The 20,824-nt window shown below is 42.2% G+C and overlaps 1 protein-coding gene across 1 annotated transcript; it reads left to right on the top strand.

Annotated features, from left to right (window-relative positions):
• The first annotated feature begins 488 nt into the window (after nt 1-488).
• LOC311010384 (nuclear receptor subfamily 2 group F member 1-B-like) lies at nt 489-7,068 on the top strand. Its single transcript, XM_084004853.1, has 3 exons — nt 489-1,356; nt 2,552-3,076; nt 5,146-7,068. Exons 1-3 carry the CDS (start codon nt 870-872, stop codon nt 5,418-5,420), a joined length of 1,287 nt encoding a protein of 428 aa, XP_083860979.1. The 5' UTR covers nt 489-869; the 3' UTR covers nt 5,421-7,068.
• Nucleotides 7,069-20,824: the final 13,756 nt, after the last annotated feature.

Genomic DNA, 20,824 nt, shown 5'->3' with positions numbered 1-20,824 from the left:
CGCTACTTCTCTGTGTGTGTGTGAGCCAAATTCCTCTCGTTGTAATTAAAATTGAGAACGAACTTGGCAGTTTGACTGCTGACGTCAGAGTCGACCAGGAGAGAGGACAAGCAGAAAATACCAGGGGAAGCTCTGAACTCACACCGATCAGCAGTGTGGCATCAATAAATCAAACTGGAGCCTGAATCTCCTCACGTTGACGCCGCCCCCCAAACGCAGACGTCACAGAGTCGCAGCCCCGTGACGTGTAGACGCACCACTCTCTTCCTCCGTCCCGGAGCAGAGCATCATCAAAATCATCATCCATCACCTCCTCTCTCTCTCCCTCTCCCTCTTAAACGTAACTTCTGTCTAATCGGGAGAGCAGGGAGCGTCTGGAAAGCCTGGTCCGGCGACTCCATCTCGGATGAAGGCTCCGCTCGCACGGTGCTCCGTTTAAAGCTGGACACACTGGACAGAAAGGATCAGATTGTGTATATATTTATATATATATATTTATATATATATATATATTTATATATTTTGGGATACAGTTGCATTCCTCGAGTGGATTTGGGCTCAGTGTTCTATGTGGATGTTATAGTGCATTATCTCGCTCTGAATGAAGCTTTCTTTTTGGATTTCCGCCGCACCGACGCCGTTTCTGGGTGACTGCCGATTCTTTACTCGTCAAGTCGCGCGTTATAATATAACCGTTGTCTTATGACCTCTATTCATTCATCCAACTTGTCTTTAATTTTCTAAAACAATGCCACGGCTTTTCTTGATCGCCTGTTTGTGATTCACGAGGACAAATAGCGTGCGTTAATTATCGCGTAAAAAATTCCAGTGGAAAGTTGGGCGCTCAAAGTTTTGGAGACTATATCGACATGGCTATGGTGGCATGGAGAAACACCGAGGGCGTCGGGGACGCGCAGGGGAGCCTCTCATCCCCGGTGTCCCAGGTCGCATCTCTGTCTCTGCCCGGGGAGCTGACGGGACACATGAACCCGGCCTCCTCTCTGGAAATAACGCCGGCGCACCAGGGCGCACCGCCGCCCAATCCGTCCGGCGCCGCCGCCACCACCACCGCCTCCAACAACAACAACACGTCCTCCTCCTCGTCCTCGTCCTCGTCCATGGACAAGCAGCAGAGCCAGCAGATCGAGTGCATCGTGTGCGGGGACAAATCCAGCGGGAAGCACTACGGACAGTTCACGTGTGAAGGATGTAAGAGCTTCTTCAAACGCAGCGTCAGGAGGAACCTGTCCTACACCTGCAGGGCCAACAGGAACTGTCCCGTAGACCAGCACCACCGCAACCAGTGCCAGTACTGTCGCCTCAAGAAATGCCTCAAAGTCGGCATGAGGAGGGAAGGTACGGGCTGGCGTCCTCCTGTTGTTGCTATCGGTATTATCCCATCGTATTATCCTGCACTTACACGGTCCAGGACACCGTCCACTGTCACAACAACGCTCTCCATTTATCGACATCATTTTTGTGTTCGTTGACCACATGGCTGTCCTGCAAACTGCCAGAGATGTTGTGCTCCATTTGTGTGTAGCCTAGCCGGTGTCCACATCACATGTATTCCTGTTATCCGTGTTGCCTTTTGTCTTCCCTGTGATACTGTGATTCCGTCCCTTCATATTCCACCTGAATCCCATCAGACTGCGCGTCTCAGACAAGCTACTGGTCTCTGCTAGCATGGAGACTAGCCTGTGATATGACAGATATTAGTGTTACACCTAGCGGCTCGTAGCCCGGCTATTGTTGCTACTCGCTGCCTTCATGTCCGTCCTACTTGGCCATTGTGTCGCTCAAACAGCCCCACGCTGCTTTAAACGTCGCCTGTTTAAATTCATTTCGCTACATTTTGGTTACATTTCGATGTTTTTTCCCCCCTTCGTTTAATTTGTAGCCTTCGACTGCGCGCTGTTTTTGTTACATTGTGTATGGATTGTGTTTGTGCGCGCGCGCGCGCCCGCGCGTGTGTCAGCTCGTATTCATTACAGCTGGTCGTGCAGGCCCAACAGCCTGTGTAGCTATTACTGCGTCCGAAACAAATGGACTTCACGCGAGTTATGAGAACAGTATTATTGTAAAATGTAATAACCTTGAATACAGATTTCAGCACCAGAATTTGAGACTAAAAATCAGGGCTAGTAGGCGACCAGTAAAGAGATTAGAGGCGAAGTTAGTCGCCAACTATTAATCAGAGTTCACGGCACAGACGAGACCGTTTTGAATTCAAACGATTTCGAATGACGTAGGACTCACAAAGCAAAAAAGAGAAACATTGTCGCGCGACATTTACTGCTCGTGGCCTAGAAATGAGTTAGAGTCACGCGCACCGAGCTGGACGTGACGTTTCTTTCCAGGAGCTGTCTGAAACACGGCTTCATGTCCATTCTGTGAAGAGCTGGGCCACCTTAGGCTGCCACTGTGTGTGTGTGTCTGTCGTTTTCCACATCTCTGTTGTCTTTTAAGTGTGTCCCCCCCTGTAAATGTCACCTGTGTCGCATTCACGGCCTTCCAGCTCGGTCTGACATCTCCGTTGTTTCCTCCGCAGCTGTCCAGAGGGGCCGGCTCCCCACTCAGTCTTATCACGGCCAGTTCGCCCTGACAAACGGGGACCCTCTCCAGTGTCATTCCTACCTGTCGGGATACATCTCGCTGCTGCTGCGGGCCGAGCCCTACCCGACCTCCAGGTTCGGCTCCCAGTGCCTGCAGAGCAACAACATCATGGGCATCGAGAATATCTGCGAGCTGGCGGCCCGGATGCTCTTCAGCGCCGTGGAGTGGGCCCGCAACATCCCCTTCTTCCCGGACCTGCAGGTGACGGACCAGGTGGCCCTGCTCCGCCTCACGTGGAGCGAACTGTTCGTCCTGAACGCCGCCCAGTGCTCCATGCCGGTCCACGTCGCCCCGCTGCTGGCCGCCGCCGGCCTCCACGCCTCTCCCATGTCCGCGGACCGAGTGGTGGCCTTCATGGACCACATCCGGGTCTTCCAGGAGCAGGTGGAGAAGCTCAAAGTGCTGCACGTGGATTCGGCAGAGTACAGCTGCATCAAGGCCATCGTCCTGTTCACCACAGGTAAACTCTCTTCCTCTGCGTTCATGGACGGCTCACATGGGTTGTTGCAAAAAACCTCCATCTTTGTGCACCGACCTGAGGCCGGTGGTTGTGACGTGTAAATAAAATGACATCCAGTCAAAGTACACCAGTATGAACAAAATAGGAATCTGTTTAATAATAATAATAATAATAAAAGAGAAAAAAAACACTGGGGAGTGAAATATTGATGAACATTTAGATTATTTAGGAAAGCATTACTTCTAAAAAAAACCATCTTATTTTTTAGGCCTGCATTTTTAGTCTAATATAAATATGACAATTTTATGTAGAAAATAAGAGCTGGCCAAAACATTGCTCGTTATCATGGATGCCCTGTGTTTCAGAGCACCATTCATGTGTATATTCTTGAAATCCACAACCATGAGAATTTAATGCAATCTTTTGGGAGCTTTTATGGTTTTCCTTATTTTACTGCAAGAACAAGAAAAAAAGGATTTTTGTTTTTAAATATAGAACATTTATTTATTTTCCTACCAATTTCAATTTGATCCGAACTCTGACCTCCAGAGCCATTTTAAGCCAAAGAGAAAGAAAACGAAGAAATGAAAAATGTCAATTTTAATATTATTTTAAATGTTACTTTATTGTGTACTTTTGTCAGCCCTTAAATGAAGAGAGGAGAGTTTTTCAATATTATTATTATTATTATTATCATTATTATTGTTATTATCATTATATATATATACAATTTATAAAGCTGTAAGAGCGTTTGGTGGCTTTTCAAATGGCGTCAAATCCCAGCAGCCCTTAAAATATTAAACAGAGCTTTTATCACTTATATCATGACGGCTAACATTTTATTGCACTATGGCTTCACATCAAAGAAGCATCAGCAGAGTACTTTATCCAGCAGACCGTTTTATATTATGGTCGAGATTTTATTATTTAGACAAAGCAGTTAAATTAACTGAAGTTAATTTGCAGGCTTAACATTTCGCAAGTTATTTAAAAAATAATTAATTAAAATATATATTTTTTTTATCTAATTGTTGCCAATTGTTGTTTTTTCAAATGTAAATTCCAAGATAGTAAATGATATATATATATATATTATATGTGTGTGTGTGTGTGTGTGTATTTGTTTCATTTTAAAATTGTTACACCTTTTGAATTTGGCTTACAGCTAATTCTTACACCAACAACCTTTGCTGAAATAACTGAAGCGGTGTTTTAGAGCCTTTAAATAACAATCAGATTATGTTTGATCGCTGGGTCATTAACAGTATCATAAGGATGAGTGGCAGCCATGTAAAAAATAAAAAAGGGTCCCCGGTGTAGGTCTATTTTAGTCCCCATGAACACATCTGAACACGTGTCTTTAAACTGGGACACACAAAGTTCTTTAACCCTTGTTGCCATCTGGCCTGAAGCATTACTGTACAAACAGAGGGGTCTGCTGTGTGGAGAAACACAACACGCCGTGTAACGCTCTGCCTCCGCGCCGATACATTTCCTTTCCTTATTCCTTGTTCTGAACACAGCAATGGCGCCATCTTTCATTCCTGACGGCACGAGGCTGTTGAGATAACAATTGATCTCGACGACGGGCGACTAATACGGCGTGTTACCTTCTTCAAGCCGTTGTGTTTTTACCACAGCAGTGTACCTGCCTGCTTTACTATTCTGTTACGATCTCACCCAGATCTGCTTATTATAAGTAAACTATTTGAAGGCAGCCACAAATGCTAATCTGCAATCCTGCCTGTTCCTTTAATGGCTGGATCAGTGATGTAGGTAATGTTCTAGTGGGAAAAAACTCTCTAAAGCAAAACTATTGTTTGTTTATTTCTGGGTTTTTTATGCCTTATGATGGTCAACATTCACCTACACTGCATCAGTTATGATAAGCTCTGTCTTCCCCATGCTGCCGAGTGTCGGTGTCGCTCTCTATTGCAACATTACACCAGTTCTCACTTGCTGTTGGTCATTGTGATGCCTGGTTGAAGCCCTGGTGTTGACCGCTTCTTCTCCTGTCTTTTTTCTTTCTTTCTTTCTTTGTCTCGCTGTCGTTCTCTCTCCGTCTGTAGATGCTTGTGGTCTGTCGGACGTGGCGCACGTGGAGGGTCTCCAGGAGAAATCCCAGTGTGCTTTAGAGGAGTATGTGAGGAGCCAGTATCCCAACCAGCCTAACAGGTTTGGGAAGCTGCTGCTCCGCTTGCCTTCCCTCCGCACCGTCTCTTCTTCTGTCATAGAGCAGCTTTTCTTCGTCCGTCTCGTGGGGAAAACCCCCATAGAAACTCTGATCAGGGACATGCTACTGTCCGGGAGCAGCTTCAACTGGCCTTACATGCCCATTCAATAGAGGGAAAACGCTACAGCGCTGCTCCTGAGGTCAGGAAAAAGGTCCCACACCTACCCTGCACCATTTCAGTGCAGCGTAAAATCTCTGTTGCTTCGAAGAAAAAAAAAACTGCCAGTGGAGTGACCGGCATGTCCAATGTAAAAAAAAAATCCACTTTCTTGTACTGTACAAACTGCCATTACCCTGATACCAGAGGAGTGATCTTATGCTGCCGTGTGTCCCCATGTGTCTACAAAAGGTCCCTGAAATAAATGTTAAATGATTTGACCCCACTGGCAGATTTTTTTTTTTACTTGTTCAAAGAAGAAATTATATATTTCATGAGATGAAATGGTGCTTGTGATGGACATTTTTTGCAGTGTGGTGACCACTCACAGTCTATGGTTTTTGGGATAACAAACAATATTTATTGGACCCTGTGTGTATATTTATCGTGCTTGTAAATTATGTTATGGCTCCTTTTTTAAATGTTTTACGTATTTTTACCCAGGCCAGTGAGAAAAACGGCAGGGATCGTCTTGTGTCAATCTGTTTTTTTTTTTTTTTTTTTTTTTTTTCCATACCTTCCAGACATGGCACTTTGGACTTGAAAGGAACATTTCAGAAAGATTTAACACAGGTGTTTGAAACCCAACGTCGTCTGACTTTACCCAGTGTGTACAGATCGAATGGTGAGATTAATGCTCTGTTTTAGTCCCGTCTTATTCTATTTGCATTATCGACATACAAAGAATGGAACGAAAAAAAGAGCAAAAAGGATATTTGATGAATGCACTCCTCATGATCAGTGTTAGGTTGCGCCAAGTAATGCATTACTCCTTCCATAGGTAATATCATTACTTTCTTATGTTAGTATTTACTTAAATATTTTAGTTATACTTCCTGGAAAGATGTAATTATTTCCACAATTTTTAATGCCTACTCTTTTTACTTTCTAAAAACAATATTCTTATATAGCTCTTTTTCTCCGGTGAATGATCAGATACTTTAAAACATCACGTTTATTTCTCATCAAATGAGTGAATTGAGCCATTCAGAGAAATTCAACTTCTCTGTGAACTCTCGTTTAAAGTGAGGGATGTCGAGGCTAATTCAGGGGGGGTGAAGCTGAATGTTAGATATACGTTAATCGGATATTTTCGTATTTAGAGGGGTTAAAGGGGGTATTCTTTTACACTTGTTACGGGGAAAAGTAATGACATTACTGGATCAACGATTAATGCATTATCGAACACCTCTGATTCACGTTTCCAGGTCTTTTACACTGATTGTGTCAGAGAGATTTTAAGAGCACTGGAGCAACGTATTCTGTAACTACAGTCCGTTTGACGGGATGAACGAACTGCTCACAACTTCCCAGCTCGAGTAACAAATCTGTTTCATTATAATTCATGCATATATGAGCCCAGGCCGCTTAAAGGCACAACCGACCACTGCAGGGTATTGCTGAACTGAAAGTGTGTGTGTGTGTGTGTGTGTGTGCGTGTGTGTGTGTGTGTGTGTGTGTGTGAGAGAGAGAGTGTGCGCGCGTCAGTGTGTGTATTTGTATTTACTTCTTTTTGACAACCACTCTGATGTACTGTGAAAGCATATTGGTTAACATATTGGTACCGTATTAAATTATAACTCAAGATTTATAAATAAAGTGTATTTGGTTTATTGTTGTATGTTGTTTACTCCTGAAAGAGGAGAGACGTGCGTTAAGGAGCAACATGAGTTTGTGTGCTGACATTTTGTGAGAAAATGAGAGCGGAGCTGAGCTCTCTGGTTTTCTGGAGCGTGTTTCTGACGCTAATATCGTCTCCAAACATTTGAATAAACTGCTTGCTCAGGCCAGTATGCTTCAGTTGAAGACCGGGAGCACATTTAACTTTTCTTTTGCATCATACACTGAAACATAACGTTGACCAAATGCCCATCACACACACTCTTGACCCTGCGTGTGAGATGTATTTACTCTACACTACTTTACACTTCAAACAACTTCATTATTAATATTAATACTATATTAAACACGACTCGGAAACAACCATAACATAAAAAATCACTTTTAGGGAGTAATATACATTTTCTCCAAAGTTACTGCTAGATGAGAACACCTTAACAAACATGTTTTTTTGGTTATTAAGGATTGTAGTCATCCATAAAGGGAGTTTAACTCTGCATGAGACAAGAGAGTAGAATGAAAATGGATTTCTAATCATTTCTGTGTTGCCAGATTGGGGAGGACAGAGAGGATTAAAGCAGCTTCTCTGCTTCTTAGTGGACAGAGAGCTAATGAGGGGCCCCTGAGTGCTCTGTCACAACAGTTTACCCTGAGGAGGATGAAGCTGGGCGCTCGACGGCCCCTGTGTGTTCCGGGCCAAGGGGCCAACATAAAACAATGGAGCGTTTTCCCACACACGTACAGGTCCCAAAGAAGAAAATACCGAGGAGGAGTATGTAGGAGGAAGACCAGTCCAGCTCGGGGTGGGCATCTCTCAGCGCTGCTCCTCAAACACATTATTATTATTTTCTTCCACATTTGCCGGTTTAGATTGGTCCAAAGAAGAGAGCACCGCCCTCCGCTGCTTCGGTTCGGATTTAGCCAATCAGCTGCTAGCAGTGGAGCTGTGCAGCCAATCGGGTCGCTCTCAAGGTTTTCCCTCATCGTGCCTCCTCATGTCAAGTGAGGACAATTTATTCGTCCTCGAGGCTCGAGCCCACACGGCAGACTGTTGACAGATGTTCAAGTAATAAATCATCAAATAAAATCTGATTCATCCGGTGATGACGATGATTATTTTTTTGTGTCATGAAATAAATATCCATGCAAAACAATATTCTGGGCGAATTTTTTTTTTTTTACATTGTGATGTATATGCGTCTGGACATTTCCAGAAAACTGCAAAATAGTGTTAAAAGAAGTAAACATAATTCTACCCAAGGAGTTAAATAACGATCCAGGCTTCTAAAAATAATTTATTTAAACGAAAAATGTAGTTAACAGATACCAGTTTTAGATTATTTGCTGTTTTTCAAACCGTAAACAATTAGTTCATTTGAAATGCTACAGTTTTTACAGCAAAGTTGTGAAATAAAAACCGTTGAATATAATTATAACAATTACAACTGCGCGTAAATGAGTAATTGTTGAGTTACAGGGCCGTGGCTGCCCTCCTGTATTTGCGATGTGATAAATACGGACTGCAGGACTTTTGGAGTCGTTTTAATGACATGCGTTAAATTCTTACTCTTAAATCTATTTAAAAATGTTTAGAAATAACTCGAATGAAATCAAATAAAATCCTGGTTGTATGAATCCAGACGGTTTTCAAAGAAAAATAAAGGTTTGAGCTCATTTTTGGATCGAAGTGAAACGTAAGCGACTCAGTTTTCCTCCCGAATATCGTGAAAAGCCACTTTTATCAAGTGGCTTTTGTACAGTGAAGATGCATCTTTACAGTCGTGGAGTATCGTTTCATTGTTGCAGTTTAATATTCCCTGAAAAGCATCGCTAGAAGATGAAAATCCACCCGCTAGGTTTTTATAGCGTTTCTGATTTGATTTGAGTGGGAAGGCTCAGTGTGGGATGCACGTGTGTTAATTAAGTCTAATGGGAATCATTTATAATAAATAATAGAGAAGCTCCGCACCAAAATAAACTGTTGAATAATTGTGATACTAAGGGTTGTGGCTGTATACTTCTTTATAGAGAGTATAAAACTAAATATATACCGGTATATCGTTTTTGTTTTGTTTCAGGCTACACTATTTTTTTGTTTTACACTATTTATTTAATATAAATTCCTATATTTGTTTTCAAGATTTCAGCGAAAAAGCATCTCTGATATTCTTCTTCTAGGAATTGTTCTTCATCAGAAACGTGCATTTTCTTTTCTTTCTTTTTTTTTTTAAAACGATTTTCTCCTCACGTTTGTGGTTTGAAAAGCAAGTCTGAATGAAATTAGAAAGCCACACTTCCCCCATAATTAATTACACACGATTATAAACGGAGCTTTACTAGTCAAGTCGATAGAAAATGACAATAAATAATAAAATCTGACAGGGTGTTTGCGGGCCGAAGGAAACAAATCTGCTTGAATCCTTTTATTTCCTCTACAGTGGAATTGTTGATTACGCACCTTTTAATGTCTGACGGCTTTCGTTTTATTGCGCACGATCCCGGATGTCTTCTCATTTATATTTTTATTTATTTGAACGACTTGTTTGCCCAACCAGACTACTATTGAGTTGTTATGTTTTTACTGTAATGGATGTAAAGCCCAGAACTTTAGGCCCTATACAGGAAATAGCTGGCTACTCCACCCAACGCCTTTAATCACATTTATGATTAGATTAAAGTTAAAACAGCCACAATTCAGAAACACGTCAAGTTATTATTTTACCACCAAACGTCTGCATTCAACGTCGTGAAGGTTCTTAAAAGTTCAGCATGCGGCTCTGATGCCCCTGGTGACGACCCCCTTCATGTGGCGTCACTGTGAGACGCAGGAGAATTAAAAAAAAAAGGAAAAAAAAGAAAGAAAGAAACACTTTCATGGCTGAAATGAAGCTCCATCTGTCTGAAGCTGGCGTTAAACGGACCTGCAGGCTCAAACATCTGAGGATCTATTTCACATTTCGTGCGGAAAACCTGTTCAAACGCAATTTGTTTAACATGGAAACCTCATCAGATCATAAAAAAAAATATCTTCTTTAATCTTTCACGTTATCAATAGTGGCCTTGACAATTACTTAAATACATTTTTGTAATTTCATTGTGTTGGAAATACATTGCATTGTGTGAAATGTGTTCTTGATCTATCGATTTAGATAGATCTGTCTGTCTGTCTGTCTGTCTGTCTGTCTGTCTGTCTGTCTGTCTGTGTGGTTAAATCTAAGCTGCTGGGAAAAGGGAACACACTCCTTTCTTCTGCCTTTATTTCTCCTCCTTGTCCCCAAATTGCCCTTTTAATCCTGTTCCATGTGTAAGACTGACATCACGCCACTTTGGCTCCCTGCTCAGATGTCTTCAAGCTGACGGTGTGAATCAAGAGGTTCCCCTGGCTCCTTCCAGCGACCTTTGACCCCGCGCTGCCCTTTTCCCCGACACAGGCTCCAGAGAAGGGGGGGAAATGACAGTGGTGAGACGCTCAGGGGATGATGCGCCGCAGCGTCAGGCACAGTCACTTGCTTTAATGACGTTCACGTAAACGTGACTGCAAAAAGGTGATCATTATCAACCGCGGGGCAATCACATTTAAAGGAACACTGATTTCAAATGCCCTCCGGCGAGGTTTGATTTGTTGTTTTTGTTTCAAAGTTGCCTTTTTTCCCCCTCTCTCTTTCCTGTCATTCCCTCCCTCACGTGAATAATGCACATTTACACTCAGCTACAGCGAGTGCCACGCCTCAGCGAGCCCATCTGATGCTCATGAAAACAAATTCTTAAAAGCAGCGAATGTGGGAGGAAGGCTGTCTGCCGCGGAGCCCCCTCGCAAAAACATTTCAGCCACCAAGAAGGGGAGAAAAAAATGCACCAATCAACTCAAGGACTGTACAAAGAGCGGTCTGTCGTTGCTAAGAGACACATGCAGAATAACCTCCATGAGAAACCTGACCATGACCCTTCCTCCTCCTCCTCCTCCTCCTCCTAAACAGTCTCTCCCTCTCCTACCCAATTACTGCTGCACATTAAAGCCCACCTCTGTCACATTAAAGCTGAAATGCAGGGAGGTGGAGGTTTCTCTTTAAAGAGCGGTAAGAAGCCGCACAGAAGATTTTAGCTCCCTCCTTAAAGCAAAAACAAACGTCCTTTTATATTTTGCAGGATAAAAATGAATCTGTTTTGGGTGCAGCAGGCTTGATGGGTTGATGTGTTTTATGCAGGCTGGTGGGTGGGCGGAGTCCGGGGTGGATAAGAAGAGTTGTGGGGGTGGGCAGCGGGAGTCTGTCAGACGAATGAGAAGATGAAGATTTGACAGAGAGGTGGCAGAGAGTTCAGTTCATGCGAGGCCTGTCGATTAGTGCGTTTGTGGCTGACAGGTGGAATCCCAGGGGCACGTCTGTCACTGCATCTGCTGCCAGGCCGGGCCGCAACACCACCACCACAGGAGACACCCATGGGCGGGGACATGCCGCAGACACCGGGCCTCCTCATTGGGCCTGCCCGGCTGCGCCGCCTCCAAGTCAGAGCCTAGATTAAAGCTTTATTGTGCTCAGAAAGCAGGGCGAAAGTCATGTTAATCCCCCACTAATACATTGCTATCAGTGATCTCTTATTTCACAGATAGATTAGAGGGGAAAAGATTTTTGGGCACATGTGAAATAGTATTTTTTTTCCCCCCTTTCAAATACGTACTGTTGTTGCAGCAGCATGTGACTCTGAAAAGCAGGGCGGGGGTGCTCGGCTGTTTGCATCCTCAGAGATGCAAATCTCCACTTTTGGAAAGTTGTTTTTTATCATCGTTCAAAAGGCGACTGAGCCCAAAGCAAAAATCAGATGAGGAAAATAATGCCAAGCCATTATGGCAAAGTCAGATGCGACCAGAGAATAAAGTAGGCCACAGTAAAGTCTCTGCAGACACAGTAAATATCAAAGTATCAAAGTAAATGTCAGCCGTTCACAATGTCCTACAGTCAGATTGAAAAACGTATAAAGCAAAGTAACGGACATTACAGCTGATTGGAACACATTTTACATTGAAAATAAGTGTTTGGGTCACAGTTTGGTTTTGTTCTTGACATTTCCAGGAAAAGTAACTCAAGTCCATGCAAGTACTTAGGGTTCATGTATATTTCGGGGTTGTCAGTACACTTCAGACGGAGGAAGTACTTTTTACTACTATAGTTACAAATTGCTTTTTAAATGAATACAACAACAACAACATAATAATAATAAAAACAATAACTGTTCTTTTCATGCATTCATTTTAGCTATTGTGTGTTTCATTAACTGGCAGCACTGCAGGTTTTTAAACACATCTAAATCTAATATGAATATAAGTGCTTCATCCACCCGTTCAGTTTGAGTGACTTCTTTGTTTTTGACTTCTTCTTTGCTTTTCTCCTTTAATGTACTTTTAGTATAAAAAAAGGGTTATTTTGTCTCGGGGACGTTTGAAGACAGACAGAAGTCAACGATGTGATGTTATGATTTTAGATAACTGGGGGGAATGTTGAACATGAAAGCATCAAATAAACATCGATGGGGGGACAGTGCTGTGTGGAGACATTTTGCTGAGACTTGGCACAAAGGGACGTGTGACATCACAGAGGATCTCTAATGTACACTTGTCTCCCGTGTTTGCTCTCTCCTATCGTGTAGCATTGTTCCGAACAAAGACGGAGAGACGTTGACTTCCTTCACAGCAGTTCTAAATCATCAATGCTCATTCATGGGTCACAAGAATATTGTCTGTGTGCTGTGACCTTCGACCCCTTGATCTCCTGACTACTGGTCGTGTGTAATCTCGCTGATCTAGGAAACTGGATGACAGACGATCGTTTGAATTCCTCAAGTTTAGCTTGTTTTCATTCAGAAGTTGTCACTTTTTGTTTTTCTCTCCTTTTCAAGGACCGCATGGCTACGGAGCTGAGGCATGTGGGTTGGGGGTTGGGGCTCTGGGACCAAGCTGGAAGTGTGCTGATCTGAAAGCAAATAGGTAATGTGCAGCTCTGCCAGCCCAAAACTGCAGGAAACAGATAAAGCTTGAATTTTATAAAACGTTAACTTTCTGATAGTAGACTGTCTCCCCTGGCTCAGCCTCTTCTTACAAGAAAGACAAAACACTAATGAGTCTAACCCACACAGAGACTCTTCTGAATGTGGATCGTAAAGGATTCCTACTGTTCTGTCATGAGTTTGAGGCAATGGCTTAAATTGTCGTTCTGCTTGACTTTTCCCCTGACAAGCAGCCCAAATACCGCGGCTCATTCCTCCATTTATAGGAAGTCATTTTCAGCTATTCATTCTCACAGACTTGCATCCCGCACAAAGTTAGTCCATCATAGAGGGGACGGAGCCCTCACTTGGTTTGGTCCCTGTTTTTATCATCAACTGGTGCGTGAAACCTCTCGTTCTCAGAACGACGTCTGTAAAACAGAACAAACCACATAAGTATCTTTTATTCACCAGCAGGGGCAACAATTACATTTCAAACAACAAATCGTACATACTGTTGTACGTGCTGTTGCATGCAGGTTGGACATTGTCTTTGTCATAACATTGCACCTTCAACTATGACCGTCTTGCTCATATATCTGCCGTGCAAAGGATTGTGGGACAGATTAGCCAGAAAAATGATGATTCGCATACTGCAAAATGTGACCGGATGCAGTACATCCTGGTATTTTTGGCATACTGTCTTTGAAATACTACATATTGAGACAAAATAAACAATTATTTGGCGTACTAAATAGTATGGTAGAATGGATATTGGAGCGCACATGAACCTTCTCACTATATAAATTTAAAAGGCAGTGTTTTATACTTTAAAGTCATGAATGATGATTGAAGGCGGGACTCCTCTGTGCTGCAGCTACTCATTTAAGTGTAATGAGGTATTTAGATTCCCTAATTCCTGTCCAGTGCAGCCTTGAGGAGAAATGTAATGGTCACTTCAGTGAGCCAAGTATAAATCAGCTCAAACTCAGACGTTCGCCAAAGTGCAAACTGAGGCATTGAGCTGAATAGTGATTTAATTACATTAGTTTACATACATTACGTTGGCTTTGTAGGCCTTATTATGTAAAGTGATGTTGGGGTAACTTTAATAACAGCATTAATAACATGTATTTTACCTGAAACAAATTACATATGAAAAAAAAGTAGGAGTATTGTGTCCTTCTGTGTGTCCACGTTCTTTCTATCTTTCTATCTCTAAGTTTCATTTAAATACAGGATACTCATGATAGTGTCCAAAAAGTCCCACAAAACATGAAATGTGAAAAAGGAAATGAATCAGTTTTGTATTTTGGTGCATGCAATGAGAGTCTCTCCATTTAGATGTGTTATGTAATGGGAGGCTGTAATCTGTTATATAATGTCACAGTGGTGCTTTGGTGACATCGGTGGGTTCCAGGATTTGTTTTTCTCTCACAGCCCAAATTGTTTGTGCTCTTTAACATCTTTAGAAGAGAAAAACAATGTAAGATCAAATGCTGCTTACATAATTAAGTTAAATTAACCCTTCCAGTCTGGCTCTGCCTTGCAGTGGGCATGTGATATGAGTTGGTTGTCATTTTAATACAATTCTCACAATTTTGTTGCTATCAATTTCAAGCAAAAATGCCCTAAAAGATAATCTTGGGAGGAAAAGAAATATCCAAATGTTGAGGAAAAAAAGAGTTTTTTACTTGTTCGTTCTTACTTTGCTCTGAGTTAGACATGTATGTTTTTCCTCCAGTGTTTCTGTGTGTTAGATGTTCACTTTCTTTGTTGTTTGCATCAAGGCTTCTGTTGGTGGCCTTGTGTGAAGGAAAGAGGACACAGGCTTAGAAAACAGAATATGACAAGGTTGACCCGATAGTTTAGTTAAGAAAAAGAGCAGAATTTGTACGTGAATGAAACGTGTTGTCAGAAATCTTTGGATAAATATTTCTTGTTTCTTTCTCAACTTGTGCCGCTAACATACTAACACACTAACATACTAACATACTAATATTGTGACACTTTAATATGAACTAATGCAATGAACTCAGAAAAGCTCATTTATTATTATGCTGCTGGTGCCTTAACGTTTGGACCTCAGTGATTGCCACACAGTGATTTTCTTTTTATTATTTTACTGCTAAAGGCAAACTTAAAATGAGAAATGGTGCACCTTCTGTAGAGGCTGTTTCCCAGGGGAAAACAAAGATAAGTGTTGCTCGAAGTGATGATTTTAGGGATAACCATTAATTTCACTCTGATACGGCTCCAACCAAAGGCTACTTTAACTGTGCCGTATTTCTTTTTTTTTTTCTAATTAACCTTTCGGTCTATAAAATGTGAAAATGGTTAAAAAAAAAAAAGCTCATTAGCTTCCTACTCCAAGGGGAAATGTTCAGATTGATGGTTTGACCAAAAAGCCCAAAACCCGAAGACATTCAGTTTACCCTTATAGAGACTAACAAACCAAAATTACTTAATTAATCAATTATAAAAATAATTATTGATCAATTTGTGTGATCCACTAATCACTCCACACAAAAGCTATTTAAAAAAATGTAATATGAGCTTTTTTACTTGGGTTATATGGTGTTTTAGTGTTATATTTAACATAGTTATTAATGGAAACAAGCCCCTTTTATATGACTTATTGTAAATAAATGTGAAACCCCTCATTGAACAATTCAACTAAACGGATGCATTTGTTTTGGTTTTACAGTTAGTTTGCAAAGTGAAGATGAAGCGAGGTGAAAAGAGGAGAAGGAAGAGAGGCCTCCGATCCTGCAGACGGTCTGTCAGCTCCATTCAAACTACTAAACACGAACCAGCGCCTCTCTTTTACCTGCATGTTGCTCTGATGATGAAATGTTCTTCATCATCAAGAGGGAGAGTTTATGAATAAATATCTGGTTTCAGACTCAGCGTCAGCAGGGAGAAGTCATTTCATCCTCAGCGTTCTGTCATAAACGGTTTGAACTGCTGGTGCACTCGCCGCTTCACTCTGCTGAGGATATTTTTGGCTCCTCCGACGTGGCGCACACAGAGATGCACAGAGAAAGAGAGGGCAAGAGAGGAGAGGAGAGAGAGAGAGTGATGGCTGTCAGAGAAAGAGAGACGCTCACACAACTCCCCCGGCATGCAGTGTGTGAGATCTGGGGCCCTGGGGCCCTTTGGATGGCTCACGCTGAATGGGTGCCCTGGCGAGGTGACCAAGCTCATTGAGAACAGGTTACGAGGGGAAGGGAATGCTTTTGCACTGCGCTTGGCCCCCTGACCCACCGTCCAACGTCTGCCTTGGCAGCTTTGAAACCCAACATATTTATTTGCAACGCTCTGAACAGAGAGGGTGGAGCGGCTGTCAGAATAAAGTCATCGTCCTGCTGACAGCTTCATCTGCTGTTGAAGGGCAGCTATGACAGGCGCACAATGTCGCTGCGTCAGCCAGCCCTGGGCGAAGGACTGTCATCTGTGGACATCCTGGGAATCTCACAACCGTCTCCCCTCCCTCCCCTCTCCCAAGCTCCCTCGATACGGCAGAATTATTTCTTTGGCCCTGTAAGAAATGTTTTTCATCTCAGCGTGCGAGGAGGTCAACTGGGTAACATGTGGGAGCCCTCCATTAGTGACATGTCCATGCTTTTTTGTTGTTGTTGTATTCATATACATGGTCATGCACTTGGTCAGTGTGACAGATTTATTTGCTGAATATTGAATTATAAGGTCACAAATGTGCAACCCGTCTTTCTTTAACAATATTTCTTTTTTCTTTTTGCTGGCAAATACAAAGGTGCACATTCCCTTGAAGTTGTATTCATTTATGTCTCTGAGAAACAAGAATTACAAACTGGGCTGTCGCTTGACCGAATCACCGCATGGCAAGACTTTAGCTGTATGAACGCAGATCCAAACAGACAGCAGAGCGACCTCTGTGTACTGGCCCTGTACAGGTAATTGCCTCAGCAATGCTGTGGGTGGTGAAGCAGCGGTGCTGCGACCAGCTGGCGTCATGCTAATATGCACGGGGCACCCAGCATCCTCTCCTATCAATAAGTCATTATCTGAGCCATGCCACTGATGGGCATCCTGCAGGCCTCTCTGCAGCGCAGACAAAGAGGATGGAGGGAATGCTGGAACGCTGCCCGTGTATGAGGTGTTAATCATGCCAAAGAGGAAGCATGAACAGAAACAGGAGTTCCGACTGAATCCGGTCCCCGAACACATTTACAGGTTCACTTTGATTTAACTCTCCGAATGCTGTCGCTGTAATCTAGATGAGAGAAGCTTCGTGTCCGAGGCTATGATGTTACAGTGCACTTAGTAGGGGTGTGAATCTTTGGCTTCACAGCGATACGATTCGATTAACGATACAGTAGTTGGCGATTCGATTCAAGGATTATTTTTTCTTTTTGTAACGATTCGATTCGATTCTGTAAACCACGATTCGATTCAATAAATTGTAACCAAAATTCTATATCCATGAAATAAACATGCAATAATGTGAGTGAGACTATCTGTATTCTTCTGAAAGGTGAAAAATAACATTCTTTATTCTATAAAAAAGTAGTCCTGCATAATATTTTATGCTGAATACAAAAATGTAATTAAACATTGCTTAGTTATTTTTTAACATTTTCAGTAGTTTACATGCTGGCAGGGGAGAATGTGTCTTAAACGTATTAAAACATTAATCATAAGTAAGAATCACGATTCATCCGATTAAATGCATTTATATTGATTATTGGTGAAGCCAAAACGATTCATTCTATTTATTTATTTTAGCAGATCGATTTAGTAGAATCTATAGGACTGACTATCGATTCATTGATTAATCGAATGAATCGTTACACCTCTAGTACTTAGTAATAAACAATGTTGTATGAATAAGCATATTTTTGTATAAAATACAACATGCTGTATCATAATGTATCAGGTCAGATGTAATTAGAACTTGTGCATTAAAGAAATTAATTATCTAACATTTCAAATCTTTTTTAAAAATACAATGAATCTATCAATCTTAATTTATGAGATTGAAATAAATGTAAACGCAGGATATAGTATTTGACTTCATTCATTGAGTTATTTACATTGAGTTCATTGGTTCTCCTTCCACTTCTGAAACCGAATCTATAGCCACAGTCCAGAAAGTCCAGTTCGTGCACTACATCCATGGCTTTGAAGGGTTATCTGACACCAAAACGCTTCACAGAAGTTAATAATGCTACGAGGCAGGATTTTACAACTGTGGGAAGTTAACCCGACTGCAATTGTTTTATCCTCCATCTCTACGACCATGAGGGAAAGATTAAAATTACCCTGTTCAAGTTACAAAGTCATCTAAAGGAACAGGGCTCGCATGGATTTGACTTTTGATCAAACTGCTTTTCTAATGCAATTTTCAAATGGCATGAATCAGGAAGCTACTTGCTTCTCCTGAGATGTAAATGTAAATAAGGAAACTCCAATGTTAAAACTCACCTTTACCTTATTCTCTATGTGAGTCAACCTGTCACACCCACAAAATAGCTGAACAAAAGAAAAACACAGTGTCCAACTTCTCCTTCTGTGTGGCATTAATCGCCCCCCATACCCCTCACAATATCACTACTAAAATCTCTTAGCACCATCTCCGCCATCAGCTCAGATTACCGTGAACAATAACAGAATAAAGCTTGTTAATGGTGAACATAATTGTCCCAGACAAAAGGCCAAACACCGCGAATCACACTTTCCAGCAGGAGTGAGCAGAAGGCGACGTCTGGGCTGCAGCCAGTGAGCAGGGAGAGATATTTCACTGCAGATATCCATCTCCCGCCTGCATCACATTTCATTACTGGGTCACCCATTAAACAGGACTGAACTCCAAACGCTCCACTTTCACAGCCTAACACACAACGTGGCAGCGCTTCTGTTCGTACATTAACTGTTCACGTGTGCTTGGACACAGGGAACATAGACTATGTGACGACAGCGTGTGTATAAGTATATAGGTGTGCTCTATAAAAACTATTTACCTGATAAAATATGTACAGACGGTCAGAAAAGTCAGAAAGGTTGTGTTCAAGAAAGGTTTTCACTGATTCTGAGGGATCCCCGTACAGCCGGGTGCACTCATGTTTTTCATTAGGCGTATTACATTCGGCACCACAACAATAACTCCGGCCTGCTGGAGACGTTAAGCGAGGGAGACGTGGCTGAAATCCTCCACTGCGTTGATAACTGGCTCGCCACTCTCTCACTTTCTAACACAATCATGCGTGGAGGAGGGTTAACTATCAGCCATAATGTGTAACTGAAGATCAGCTTCCCCCTCCGGCTCCACTCCTCACACCCCCCCTCACGCCTCCTGCCGCACCCTCCACCCCCCATCCCAGCTTTCCTCCCTCCCTCCCTCCCCTCCCAGCATCCCCTGATGCTGTTGTTGGGGTGGTCTCTTCTTCTGCTGTCACCAAGCCGCAGGTCTTTCAGCCGACCCGTCCCCCCCCTATTTTTTCCCCCTGCCGCTCTCTTAGGCGTCACAAGATTACTGAAGCAGTGCTGACATCTCTATCAGCCTGACCTAACACTCTGCCCTTTTCCTCCCTCCCTCCCTCCCTCCCTCCACTCCTCCTGCACTCCAGGATCCACCACACTCTCACCACACAGACAAGATAAATTAAAAAAAGGGAAAACCTGAAATACAGGTAGAGGATACAATACTAGGTTTCCCCTCTTCAGCAGGCAGCACATGTAATAAGCACTTTACTGCCTCCAGAACTTGACAGTCATTTAGAAAAGGCTGCTGTCAGTCTATTTCTCAACTCAGAGCAACATTTCTAAGGGGGTATTTCCTGGGCATCCCAGTGGTTCAGTCGACTAACGTGTTATGCAGGTGTTTAAATCTAACAGTGATCTTTAACTCCTATCATGCTCATTCCCACCCATTCATCTTTTTTTACTGTCAGCTGTGCTGCACATTCAAAATGTAAATATCCTTTTGATACTCTGAAGAAATATCCACAAATGTTATAGCCTATATTACGCTAGCAGCATTGCTCCATGGATGGCAATGTTAGACTGCTGGTCGAACTAAAATATCTCAATAAAATATAACTATTGGATGGATTGCCATGAGATTTTGCTAAGACACATGGGTCTAACTTTTTCTGGGATGGGGGGGACACATGGGACATGTCCATATTCCCACTTACATACAGTTTTGTTTATTTGCAAGTCATTTCATGTTTTTTTTTATTAAGTATTGAAGGGATAATATGCACCTTATAAGTAATAGTTGCAACCTGCCAATAAATCAAAAGAAGAAGAAGAGCTACTCAAACAAACGTCTTTGTTCGGGGAAAATAGACAAATATATATATTCACCTGAATGATGCCAGTCAAAAATTGAAGATGATTATGAGAAGAAAATGTCAAAGTAGGCCTATACTAAATGTATAATGTATCCATAATATAGTTTGTTGAACATTTTTAATTGATTAAAAAAAAGTCTTAGTTTGTCTAAAAAGTGAAAAAACATCATAGTATATAAATGCATGGGCATAGTATGTAAATTATTTAGATATACTTCGTATAGTACGTATTTCTTTCATGGTGCTGTTGGAACAGTGGTACAAAGTGTCTTCACACAAAAACTACAGTCAAACTTCGGGGTCCTACCTCTGAAGCCGTCACACGAGGTGACCCCTACTGCTGGGAGGTCACACCTGAGAGGAAAGCAACAGAGGACGGATGTGGACACAACATTTAGTCACAATCTCATGAAACAATGGAG

Source organism: Eutrigla gurnardus (genome assembly GCF_963514095.1).
Source record: "Eutrigla gurnardus genome assembly, chromosome: 1".
Lineage (NCBI taxonomy): Eukaryota > Metazoa > Chordata > Actinopteri > Perciformes > Triglidae > Eutrigla > Eutrigla gurnardus.
The sequence above is the reverse complement of the archived record's forward strand: the minus strand, read 5'-3'. Positions and strand labels throughout refer to the sequence as shown.